The sequence below is a fragment of the Megalopta genalis genome, chromosome 9 (assembly GCF_051020955.1).
Source record: "Megalopta genalis isolate 19385.01 chromosome 9, iyMegGena1_principal, whole genome shotgun sequence".
Lineage (NCBI taxonomy): Eukaryota > Metazoa > Arthropoda > Insecta > Hymenoptera > Halictidae > Megalopta > Megalopta genalis.
Genome location: NC_135021.1, coordinates 10031324 through 10045409, shown reverse-complemented (window position 1 = coordinate 10045409; position 14086 = coordinate 10031324). Strand labels below are relative to the sequence as shown.

At 37.8% G+C, this 14086-nt stretch overlaps 1 protein-coding gene across 3 annotated transcripts in view; it reads left to right on the top strand.

Annotated features, from left to right (window-relative positions):
• The window catches only part of toy (paired box 6 protein twin of eyeless), a 98673-nt gene that overhangs the window by 69977 nt on the left and 14610 nt on the right, over nt 1-14086 (top strand). For all 3 annotated transcript variants that reach the window (XR_013034154.1, XM_033478397.2, XM_033478395.2), the window contains exons 8-9: nt 7496-7722; nt 9515-9771. Coding sequence is in view for 2 of the 3 variants with exons in the window: in XM_033478397.2 (XP_033334288.2) it covers nt 7496-7722; nt 9515-9771 (484 nt within the window). In the remaining variant the exon portion in view is untranslated. The remainder of the gene's footprint in view (nt 1-7495; nt 7723-9514; nt 9772-14086) is intronic.

Genomic DNA, 14086 nt, shown 5'->3' with positions numbered 1-14086 from the left:
GATTAAATGATTTAAATCTTTTTTAGATGACGGATGGACTTATCTGTTAGACAATGACTAAAATTCCTATTTGTTAATTTTGCTATTACTTGGAATGACGAAAATAGAATTAAACGTTGATGTTTATCAACTTTTTTATCTGAGCGTATAACGAAACATCGAAAAATGCGTTTTCTAGGTCTCGTTAACTTATTTATTTCATTCAGCTTTTTATTTTAATGCCAGTCTACTCTTAACACATTATCTCAGAAAGTCGTTCCGATTTGTATTAACATGCTATAAACTTTCATGAAATGTTTATAGCATCTCACCATCGAGTGTTCCTTCAACATTTTTGCATCAAAAGTCACTATTTCATGAAGTACCCATTGCGCTATGCAAACAAAGATACCGTTTTCATTCGGCAGTATACGAAAACCGTACAGATACCTGACCCGTGTAAAATGTGTTAAACAAACAAAATATTTCTGACCGATATCAAGATTAAATTGAATTCCGCAGCGATCACAAGATAGTAAAATTTGAAAAACTTCCGCCGTCGATCATTTTTCTTTGGAATTCTGAAACTGGAGGCGCAAAAAAAATGAGAAAACTTCGTCCCGCTTGAAGTTGAACGCGTGCGTTCCACGAGTTCGTGGTCGGGCGCAGAAGTTCCGTGGGATCTTCTTAAAATTCGCTTGCCACGCCATCTTCTAAACATTGCCAATCAAAGTAGAAGGTACTACGTCCGGCGAGAGGGACGGGCGTGTAGCCGGTTCGTGGAATTCCGAATGGATCGATTCAAACGAGTTTTCGGGGACGCGGTAGGACGAGTTTACGAGGAACGACGGTATTGGGCGAAAGGAGCTTGCTGCAGGCGAATGGTGGATATTCGCCGGTGGGGGTGCTAGAACGCGATTTGCCACGTCGCCGACGAGATGAAATTTATTTTTTGATTCGATTTGAAGGCCGTCGGGTGTGCGCTGTTCAAGATCAAGTTGCCCCAACGCCGCCGTAAAATAATCTCGAATTTCCTTGATCGACTACGGCCCCACATTCGAAATCTTTGGCCCCCCCTTCTTTGCCCTCCTTATTTGAAAAATTAGGCAAATCAATTCGCTCGGCAACTTTCCGAATTTCTTATTTTATCGTTGTTTTCTCTCCGAGCCTTCTCACGATATCAATTGAGGCATTGGGTGTCTCAACTCGAATTAAGTTGTTTCTGCAGAATTCGTCATAATCGTATTCTTTTATCATTTTATCTATTCCATCTATCTATATTATTATTATTATTATTATTATTATTATTATTATTATTATTATTATACCTAATCTTATTCTTTTATGCGTTAGTAGGTATATGAAGTCGTAAAGTGCGATGTCTGCCGAAGTCGACAATTTGCAATGTTTGCCAAACAGTCTCGCGTCAGTCACATCATATTGCAAGACAATCATTAAGTGCATGCACGGCACATGTGCAATGGATACATTAAGCGAAAGTGATACAAGTGCTAACAGCAGTCTCGATACAGGCGAGAAACGTTCGATTAGAAGCGATAAATAAGAAAGAAATATAAGGAAAAATATCGTGCGCAAAGCAGAAGCTATATTGAATATAAAAATCAAACAGTTTGTAGAAAGAAATTTAAGTGTGTCGGTAAATGTTGTATCGAAAACTGTCACGAACAATTTCCCAAATGCAATCAGGAAGATAAATTTCAAAGTTTGTGTAAACCAAGACTTAGATTATACAAACTTTGAAAGTGATAAGAAGACCGAGACACTTGTTTAACAACTTGCATGGAAAGAGTGAACATAAAATTTTCTGCGGTTTTCCCGAAACTAAAAAGTCGAAGTTTTCTTGGATGAATTTTACAAACATTGATACAAATAAGATGAAAGTTCGCAAGTAGTTCTTGCGTTCAAATGAAATCTCGGACGAGGCTAATGATTAATGTGTTGAAATACAGTGGAATTAATAATTTATTAATAATAATACATTCTTTTACACGTACTGATCGTTCCCATTGTAAGAAATTTTTCTGATCTAATTTAACTTCATTTCTCCGGTAATTATATATCCGATAATTGCAAAAGCAACTTAAATTTGTCTATGCATTCTCTGACATTTAACGATTGTGACTATTTCAAATGACCGCATTTTAATCGTAATTTATTGTCGAGCGATAAAAATATTTGATTATAGTAGAAAACTTCGTTCATTTCAATTATGTCATGTAAAAACAAATGGATAAGCATCTGAATTGTCTTTTTCGTTTCCAAACCTAAACTGGATTGAATTGTTTATGCACGAAATGTCACAATTATAGTAATTGGAAACGTGTGCGCACATCGACAGTTGAAGAAAGAATTGTTAAATTTTTATTTAAAAATAGCGAAAATATTGCATGCTCGAGTCGATTTTATTCGCTCATATACTAATCGCTAAACGACGAACAACGAAATTGTTCAAAATTTACGTTATGTAGTATTTCACCTCACGAGTTTCTATATGAATCTATTCTCCTCTTTTTATCGGCAATTGTTTTTCGATTTGTTCGTGGAAAATCTGAAAACACATATTTGTGAAACATAGTGAGTAAATAACTAGACTGTGCGAATCTGTGTGAAATATAAAAATTTTCTCCATCAAATTCAATAAATGAGAATTAACCAAAAATGTATGACTAGAATCGTATTTCACGTAACCATTCTTCTCATAATTGCATAAAATCCGCAATCTAGCAACAATGTCTTTCATCAAACAAGAAACGCGTCCTTTTATCAAAATCGTATTAATACGCGGAATGATTGGAGAATGAATGTGTAGACATTGGAGGTAAAATCGAGGGGAAATAATGCCGCCGACTGCGATTCTCTCGCGCATTGTTGCCGGCCGTTATTTCCCGGTATACGGTAATTAAAAAAGTTACGGGCATTGTTGGTTATCGAATTTTTCTATCGTTGTTCTCATTATCGCACGACAGTTCGTCGTTGTTCACGAGCGAAACAGCCGACGTAGCAATTGTCGACTATTATACGCCGGGGCACGCCTCTCTCGCTCATGAATTGGGAAAACTGAGAACGCTGCGCTTTTTTTTCATCGTGCAAATGAACCCAACGATCAGCCCACTGCATTACGGCACACGATCGGCCCCACGCATCTTTTTCGCGAATACGTCCGGAGGCTCGTCGTCGAACTCTAGGAATCTCGGATGAGAGACGTTCGAAGCGGGGAAAAATTACTATGTAATCCAGAGTTTGTGCCGACAGTGCTCGGAGAATGAGGGGAAATCGACATATCGAAGGGAGAGAGAATCCTCTTATCGCGACGAGGTATCTTCGAAATCAGGAAATCCGGGGAAGCGCGACAAAGAACTTAAGCTCCGATTTGCTGCTTGAGGTTACCAGTTATTATACACACCGTATCGTCTCGAGTGTCCGCGCGATAAATCTGTCTCGATAATTCTGGCTAGTTAGTAATTCAATAGCTTCTTGTTTTTCCTGTGTCATAATATTTAAATAATATTTACTTTACCGAGCTTTGCCTGAGATCTGTTTTTTTTTACGGCGTTCAAAAAAGTCCTTTATTTGATCACTAAAGCGAGGAATCAGTCGGGAAAAAAACGTGAAGTTTGGAAATTCGTCATTGTTCTGCAAAATGACTAAATCGACGCGGATGATTTTGAAGTATATTGCAGAGGACGAAACTCTGGATAATTATTATCTGACAAATAATTATTGTTCGATCTTAGTTTTTCCGATATTTGCAAAAATCTACGGTGAACTTGGCGGGACAATGTAGTAATGCCAATGATTTTTGCAAATATCCCGAAAACTAAGTTCGAACGACTATTATTCGACTATTGTTCAGATAAAAGTTGTTCAGAATTTCGTTCTAAAACAGTCGTCAAAAAAAGGCAGCGGCCAGCATGCCGGTGTACATTAATATGAATACATAGTAATGCTAGAATAAAAACGATTACTTAATTTTTTTATTTCTAATTTTTTGCCACGAATCGAAAGCAATTCGGAGACCCAAACTGATCATTTTGTGTTGTATTCCGGGAATTCGCGTCGCGTGCTGCATCATACGCAATAAATTACACAGACGTAGGATTAGCACAGGGGAATTCACAGAAACCCGAAATTTGGCATTTCCGGAAGAAATTAGTTTCTTTAAATTTTACTTTTTTTTGTCAAAAAGGTAGCAAAAATACGTTACTTTCTCATCCTCCCCGGATCTGTATTTCTTCTTAAGGTTTCTATACAGCTTTCTATGAAAATCCCGAAAAAAACGAATAGATTTAAGGCAAAATCATTTAAGTAAATGTTTACCGTTTAATCTAGAGCGTAACGAAATATTTTGTCACGTCGACAAAACGACTATACTAGGTATGGCGATACAATCACGCCTGGACTGCGAATATTTATGCAAAATACACATTTCCTGAATTTATTGCGAGGAACACGAGTTAAAATGTGTTCTTCCATTTAACAATTTTAGTAAGATAAAAATAATGTCACGATATTCTTTCTTTTTTTCAAATATATTCATAGTTTTGTCTTTCATTGCAATCGCTTTTGACATAAACGCCTAATAGGTAGTACAGAAAATTCTCCCTAATTGACACTCACAGATTTTGCACAAAAATGGGCAATTTTGGACGAGAAGATACGATTATCCGAACCTTGCGGCTCGTTTTTATAGTTGTTGAAATCGGTAACTATAAAAACGAGCCACAAATTGTCCATTTTTGTGTATAATTTGAGCGTCAATTAGGGAGAATTTACTGTATATACAAAATTTCGGCATCAAAAATAATGTGTTTTTACGATACCGGCATTGCATAGAAATAATTTTAACAATTCCCGCACATGGAATGAGAATACATTATTTAAATGATATCGGAATTTAAACGATATCGGCACGTTACTTTAACCCGACGAATACTGAAGCCGCGGCCTCCTGTGCCCGAGTCATTTCTGGCTTCCACTGATATACTACTAATACATATTCGCGGTATGCCAATTACGACAACAACGGGTTGATAATTTTCGCGAGATATTTCACCAGAAAATCAATCTCGTTGCCGTCTACGATTTCGTATGGCGGAATGGTATCTCTGTTGCGACAGTTAGTGTCAATCCGATAACTAAGCACTGCTTTTAAAAATTTCTTGTCCGTTCTATCGCCGCGACGCGTAACGTGGAAGATAATCGAGGACATAGACTCGATGGTTAATGTCTCGGAATGGATTGATATTGAAATTGACGAATGTTTCTTGCGAAGAACAGAAGAAAAAAAAGCATAGAAATTCACGGTTCACCGGGCAGCTAAGGACACCTTTGGCAATCCCGTTGCGGACTGCATCGAGCGAAGCTAACGTCGCGAATAAATTCAAGTTGCCGTCTGCAGGTACGCGTGGAGCCGTCGCGCATCCGATAGGCGGAACTCCGTGCCACGGCGGAAAAAGAATCGGAAAAAAAGAAAGTGTCTATGAGGGTAGGAGGACGGAGGAGCGCGGCGGGAATACAGCGAGAGTAACTCAATTTCCCGTCCCGACAACTGCTCAATCACAATTAACAAACTGCAGGGGAGTCTCGTGCAAACTCGGCTGCGTATCCTCCGCGGGTAGGAAAAAGTATCTAAATTTCACGCTGTTGCGTGGGCGAACGGGAGGCAGACTGGGCCGGAAGGGGTTCGTCGGGCGAGCAGGGGAGGGGAGAACAGGGCGAGGAGACAGTGAACGAACGAGAAAGACGGCGCACGGTGTAGCCAAAGGTACCCAAAACCGGTATAAAACATTTTCCCACTGAAATCATGTATCTCTGTCCGAGTTTTTAGTATTTTACGCGATGGGCCATTATGTATATGTGTATTTATGAACATTGAATAGATCGCAGAATCTATTTTTGAACGACGTTTACAAACGAAGGTATAATTATAAAATGCCTATAATTAATATGCAAGCGCTAAACCAATTAACAATTCATGAACAACGAATTAACAATTAATTCGCAGGAAATTATTAAAAAGTTATAAACAAGTGAACAGCGATTTAACACAAGAGTAATAATTCATTAAAAACTAATCTTTAGATTTTATATATGCGATTTCATCAATTCGGAACAATTTATAAAATATATAAAGGCTCACGAAAGTGTTCGAACACCTTTTAAAACGCAGTAACTTTTTTCAAACTGTACTATATGACTTGAAATTTTTTTAGATGATAGGGTGCTAGTCCACTGGAAAATGTCTGAAATGCTTTACCTTAATTTTTCTCTTACGTTTCTTAATTTTTTTAATTGAGCCTGTAACAAGTATTTAAAAATGCCTTTCCTAGATCTCGGTAACTTACATGCGTGCTGAAAATTTGATCGAAATCGGTTAAACGAGAGTAAAGCCGCAGGCGTTGAAAAATTTAAAAAAATGCGGATTTCTTAGTTTTTGATCAAAAGTGTGAAAAGTCGGGACAAAACTGCGATTTTAGCGATCTTTAATTATTTGTCACTCGCAACAACGTCAAACGATTTCGATAAATTTTTCAGCATGCATATAAGTTACCGAAATCTACGAAAGGCGTTTTTGAAACGTTTGTCATCGGCTCAAATAAAAAATTTAAGAAACGAGAGTTTTTTTACTTCTTTTGTCATTCCAAGTAAGAGCAAAATTAAGGGAAAGCATCTCAGTTGTTTTAAAAAAATTATTGCGTTCTAATTGCGCTCACGAACATTTTCGTGAGCCTGTGTACATTCATATTTATATGTATGTATATCCAAGCAATGCTTGGAATTCCGAGTCGTAAGCATAATCCGACGTGCGATTATATTGCTATAACATTTGCATTGGCACCTCTTGGCAGCTAGTTTTTCTTTCAAATAAAGGTAAAGCTTCAGTTTACAAAATGCGGGCAAGACGATCACTGCATCGCACTGTATTCATAATTAAAAAATGAAATGAAATTTGAACCTATTCAGCTATGTATAACTGAAAAAGTCGCGGAGCCGTAAAAACGACATTTGCTGTAATTCGAGTACATGCTAGATAGACTTGACTCTGTCACTCGTTATTTAGTTGAAAAAAATAACATAAGTATAAACGACGAACGGAACGATTTCGAGATTGGTCGCATCAGAGCCGTCTACTAATAAATGGTAAAAGAATCCGTGCCAAATCATAGCTCGCATTCCCAACAAACTAAGCGCGAGTTAACTTTTCATTACGGAAATATTTTATAGAAATAACCTTTTCTCGTATTTGGGTGCCTTTGGCCCCGCTGTGCGGTGGGGGAGGAACGGAGCGCGATGGAGGGTGAGGAAGAGAGAATGGGTGGGAAAAAATGAGCGGAGAAAGGGAGGATGGAGGTGAGGAATGAAAGTACGAGAGCACGAGTGGAAAGGAGAATGAACGGGCGAGAGAGCGAGGATGGATAGGTGCGGATAATGCGAATACATCGCGCGGAGTGACGCCCTTATCGTGACAAAAGCACCGTCATTGCGTCGGTTGCAGGTGTGGTTCAGTAATCGCAGGGCGAAGTGGCGTCGAGAGGAGAAATTACGGAACCAAAGGAGAGCAGCCGTCGATCAGGTAGTCGGCGGAGGCAGCAGCGGCGGCAGCGGCAGCACAGCACCCCCGGCAGCAACCCCTGCTACACCACGGTTACCCTTAAACGCCGGATTCAACGCCATGTACTCGTCGATACCGCAGCCGATCGCCACAATGCCCGACACTTACAGGTAACCGCTTTCTATTCGCTCATTATATCTTCGTTTTACAGCCCGGCTCACAAGCGTCGAGCTGTCCTTGCTGCTGAACTTCGACCTTCGCTATCACTATTTTACGTTCACGCGGCTTTGCCTTTTTTTTCTATTTTGTTCTCTTTGGTGTGCCAGAGCTTGCATTATTATTATTATCATCACCGGCGTTTACGTTGATATAGGTACTATACTAGATATGGTATCTTGATTGTGGGTTTACGTAGATGAAGGAACGGGTTGTATAGAAAAGAGAGAGAGAGAGAGAGAGAGAGAGAGAGAAAGAACCAGAGATTATACATGGTCGTTATTATGGGACCACAGTTTTACTTTGGTGATAGATATTTCCAAGGCGTCGCACAGTGTGACGTTGAAATCGAACAAGTTAATTGCAATAAGCACGAGTCGAATAAAAATATGTTTCTTCTAGTTATTAAAATTATTCAGTTAAGATTAATAGTGCAGAGTCTTATAATCCTTTTATGGTGTTTCGAATCTATAGGACCCAGAATTTGTATTAGGCTTACATTACTTGTTTAATTATCATCTTCAGAATTCTGCAAATAAATGTTTACTTTCTCTTGTATTTTTATATCGATTTTGATATTGATTATCCTTTTATATAATAAAGCTTGAAAATATATGTAACTGTGCGACCCGAACACCATTAGCGCAAGTATTTATAAACACCGTAGAGAAGGGTTGAACTAGTTCATTCTCGTCCTAGTACATTTCCCAAAGTATACAAAGATGCGTCGATATACCAAAAAAGAATTACAATCTCATTGAAATGAATGAATTTTTTTTATCGAATAAAAATTTTTGAAAAAATTTGAATTTTTTTCGAATAAAAATTGACCAATTTTTTTCGATTACTATTTATTCTTACATGATTACTTATTAATTTTCGTTTCAAACCCCTTTTTTCTATGTATGTCAGAAATGCGTGAAGAATCTTACTGGTTGTTTAAAACTTATGGTTTCTGAAACAAAAATTAAAAAATATTTGTATATATATATATTATATTATATTATTATAAACTAAATATTTGAAATGTGCTTAAATATATATTCTTAGTAAATTATATACCACATACGGGGTGTCGAAATTACGCACTCAATTATCTTTTAAACTATACAGGGTGTTTCAAAAATGACTCATAATCCGGAAATGGACGGTTCCTGGTGTCATTTGAAGTAACTTTTTCCTTAGCAAAAATGCAATCCGCGACTTTGTTTACGAGTTATTAACGAAAAACAGTGACCAATGAGAAGTGAACACGGCTGACGCTAGGTGGCCTCTTATTGGTCAGCGTTTTTCGTTAATAACCCGTAAACAAAAAGCCGCGGATTACATTTTCGCCAAGAAAAAAGTTACTTCGAATAACCTCAGGAACCCCTCATTTCCGGATTGCGAGACATTTTTGGAACACGCTGTATATTAGATATTGTGAGAATTTTAGGGATTACACAATAAATTACAAAATTACTCGCCACTTTGCTAAATTACCGGCTGTATCTAAAGCAGCTCTGTGCGAAGCAGCCTTAAAGTTCTAAACAGTGAGCATTGCAACCCTGAGAAAACCCTATAGAGCGAGATAAGTACTATCGAAAGATCCGAAACAAAAGGTCCCCCGTAAAAGTCAGTTATTGGACACTCGAGAGTGGTCGAGTCGCGTTCCGCGATGGATCCTCCTGGAATCTCTTTGGAATCAGCAGAGATTGGCCCTCTCCGGTTACCGTTTCCTGACGCGGATCCGTTTTCTGTTCGCAGCTCGATGTCAAGCAGCTTGGGCGGGTCAATGGGTGGAAGCTGTCTTCAGCAACGCGCCGAGGGATATCCGGCGTACGTGTTCCACGAGCCTCTCCACTCGTTGACGCAGTCTTACTCCCACGCACACAGCACTGCTGCGCACTCGCAACCCCATCGTGGTATCCCGACCTCTCATGGTGGAACCCCCACCACACCCGGCGGACAGCCTGCAGGACCAGGTGGTGCGCCCTACCAGCCGACGACCTCGACCGCGACTGGTGAGTTTCCGCTTAAGGATTGTTTGTTTGTTCCTGCTGAATCTTCAAAGGCGTCTATCGGTACCTACTTCGCCTGCGCCGCTCCAGTACGCGCTAATCAAGGTCGCGAGTTCCGACGGCATTGGTTGTAACTGTTTCGCACTACCGCCAGACCACTGACAACGGGAGCTTCACGGATGAGAAATTATTAGGCTGCCGATCCTTATGCATATTGGAAATGTTCTTCGTCAATTTTGCAAAATATTAAGTCATTAACACGTTTCGTGCCGAGCTTTTTTTACTCGAATCTTCACACTTTGATATTTTACTAAAACTTGATGTATTACGTGCAATTATTAATTCTCGTACACATAACAACGTAACAAAAACTTATCAACGCCCATTCTTGCGGTGGAAATTGATTCTTCGGTTCTAAATTTCTTGTAAACAATTTGTTCAGTTCACTAAGTAAACATGCAAGCGTGTACCATCGATGGTACACGTGGCACGGAACGTGTTAAGTATGAAATGTCCGTATTTGAGACTGAAAGTTTGCTTTATTGTATCTCGGGCCTTGCTCTCGGGTCGCCCGCGTGGTTCATTTTGAATATCAAAATCTCCAGATCGGAATTTTTTAAACTATCGACGTACTGTACGTTCATTAGCCACATCCTGACAAACACCTCGTTAACATTTCGACTTGTCCGCGCTGCATTTTAGTTCCACGACGGAACTCATATCCGAAAATAACGCGAATTTTTTACTTATCCATGGCTTACAATATTTAGCCCTCGGACGACAATACGATAGACTATTAAAAAGAAAAGAGTGCGTCTGAAAGTCAGATGGCGTATCCCTTCTCACTGCAAAAAAAAAACAAAGGACGGTCGAAGTGAAATATCGGAAACACCGGATATCAAACATGATGCTTTAGATAATAATCGGACATTTCGTACTTAATGACCTAATAGAAGAAACTCCTTAGAAATTTCTGTCATTATTTGAGCCGTTTATTCTGAAAGTGGCATAAGTCACTTTACCGTAATGAAAAGTGGTGATTTTTTAATGTTTATACGAAATTATTTATACCGAGAAAAATATCAGTATCCTGAGATAACAAATACAAGTAAATCTTCTCGAAAGTTAGCATCCATATTTTTCAAACGTGTTAAAACGCAAACCCTTAAATATATCGACTTAAAAACAAAGTGACTTATGCCACTTTCAAAATAAACGGCTCATTTATTCCATCAAGGACGACGCATAATTCGTTGTTTCTTTGCGGCCGACGATAGTAACATCAGGCCATTATGCTATGAAATGATTTTTCCGGTTTTTGGAGTCCTTACGCGATCCGTGCTATTTGTTTGATTATTTTATGAAGAATCCATAATTGATGAATAATAACTTTAATAACTTGAAAGTAATTAGTGAATATTTTTCGATTCTCTATTCTATTATAACTCTCTCTCTATTATAACGGGTCAGATTCGTGATCGAGATTTCATATGAATATTATTCATTTCTTTTAAATTGAAACAAAATTTGATTCTTCTGTTGTCAGAAACCAATAATGAAAGTAAATGAAGACGTACAAGAAACAAAAATTGTCTCGTTCTATTAGGGAAATTATTAAGAACGAAGAATTGCTAATTAACCATAGTTTTATAAGAATTCTAAGAATTTTTTAAAAAGTTGTTCAAAGAATACAATAACCTTGTCCATAATCCATAAAATTATATACATCAGTATGATGTAACAAATTCTTTTGAAATTAGTTTTTAAAAGAAAATTATACAGCTTTATTTGAACAAAGTTCAGACATTGCAAAGCTTATTAATAGGGTAAAGGGTTAAAGTCGTATCGACAACTAGGTCATTATCGACACGACCTGTTGGTAGATGATGATTTAAAAAAAAAATGAAATTAAGGAGATTCTCAAGAATCTACGTATTACGGAATGGTTGCTTGATAATAATAGTATTAAGTTAATAATAGTATTTTAGTAGGTGAATACTCTTGAATGTTTTAATTTATCTACGGTTTCAAATTGTGTTACTTCCGGGAAATGATGGGTTCCTGAGGTCATTTGAAGTAACATTTTCCTTAGCATAGCTTTGTTTACGAATTGAGAGGCAAGCTCAACCACCATTGCATTTTACTAAGGAAAGAGTTACTTTAAATGACCTCAGGAACTTCTCATTACCAGTAAGTAACATAATTTTGGAACACTGGATATATGTGTTATAAATATGAATTCTAAAATGTACGTCTTCTTTTGCACCCGAAGAAAGATTATTTAATTATGCATCAATGATTAATCTATTCAAAAGTAACGATGCAGCACTTGAAAGAAAATTGAATAGTCAAAATTAACAAATTAACTTAATTAAGAAATTAATGAATAGCCTATGGAAAAAACGCTACATTCTATAATTTGTATCGAAATCGATTATTTTTTGAATTAGTTTCTGTAGAAATAAATTCTTATTCGATTAACAAATAACTTCTTATTCAAATAAATTTTTGTTCAAATAATAAAATCTTATTCAAATAATTTGTTATCTAGATCATCGAATAAAATTTTTCCCAACTCTGGTCCATACGTAGCACAAGCGAGAATCACATTGTTTACTAATTACTGGTATTTATGAAAAATTTGATCTCCTATGATCTTCATGTAATTTATAATGTGGATATAACGTAAGCGGAAGTAATATCATCCGAAGGATATTCGTATAACAAAAATAATATATCCATATAATATAATATAATATAATATAATATAATATAATATAATATAGTCTTCAACTATACTTTCTCATTTTAGTCAAGCTTATTATTGCATAACTTCGTATACTTAGATCTTCAGATTAACATCGCAGTAATAGTCGTAAAAAGTATGTAGTAATAGGTCACTTCGAATTGATTTAAGAACTTATGGTACGAAGAATGCATTATCTTCTCTATTCAAAGCGACCTCAAAGAATCGTGCCAATTGGAACCGATTTGCGCGAGCGAAAGCTGTTTCTTGGCTCGTTAACCGCCTGTTTATGGTCTACGGTGGATTCATAAAGTAATAGTTTCATCGTCGCAGGAATGCGTCCAATTTTCTTTTAGTTTGGTCCTACAATAATTCGAAATTTAATGCTTCCCGCACAGATCTTTAACGCCCGTGCAGGGAAAGCAGCGAGTTACGGAAAGATAAAGTAACGTTTTAACCGTAGCGCTTCCTCACATTTTTCAAGAGATTCTCCTCCGTTTCTGAGGCACGCGGTTTAAATAGACGACAGAGAGGGCGGGGAACGCCACGATTGGTATCGCGTGTTCGCGCTGCCCGACGCCGTGCCATGCCGTTTGCAGGGAACAGGTTCTTCCCGCTCAAACGTACTTATACCGTGCCATTGAGACACCCGCCTGATTACACACACTCGAGGATTCGGGCCGCGCAATTGCGGCCAGACAGTGAAAAAGGAAAACAGCGCGTGTCATCGCGAAAACTGGTTACCGTAGCAAACGACATCGCCGGAAATACGTAGAACAGCCGCAAGAAACTTTGTTTCGGCGGAGAACGCGCGCGGAATTTATGATCGACCCGGAAAATCGCAAATAAATTTACCACACCTTTGTAACAAGATTCTCGCTCGTCCCTTTCGTTGCTGCAATAAAATCCATTGTACAAACTGACCCACTTCCGTCGGACCGGTATTAATTAATTAATAACGGTTGTAAATTGATTGAAGTAAATATCAACAAAGCAAGTCCGAAAAACCGGTGAAACGAACAGGATGGACGCAATCGAACTCATACGATCGATTTTCTTTTTTCATCAGATCGTTTTGCAGGATGTTTCAATTGTTCATAATAAAACATCTTGAACTCGGCCAAAGATTTGTATCTAGGTAAAAGGAAAGCGAAGCTTACGAAATATTCATATAACTTAAAGTGTAAATTAATAATATTTACACTCGAGTTTAAATGTTTAATCATCTGACCATATACGTTACAAAATAACAACTGAAATTAAAACAACAACTGACATCACAAGTAGCGGCAATCTATGCTATTGAAGTAAAAGATTGGTTTACATTTTCTGCCGTTTCTGTGTATAATCCTTGAATTTTTGAAATTTTGTTGTATAGATATTATTCGATGCGGTAATTACAGTAAATTCTGCCTAATTGACGCTCGGATTGTACACAAAAATGGACAATTTGAGAAGACGAGGAGGATAAAGAGGACAAAGAGGAGATACGATTATTCGAGCCGTCCGATTCGTTTTTATAGTTGCCGATTGTCTTCCCAAATTGTTCATTTCGGCGTATAATCTCACTAT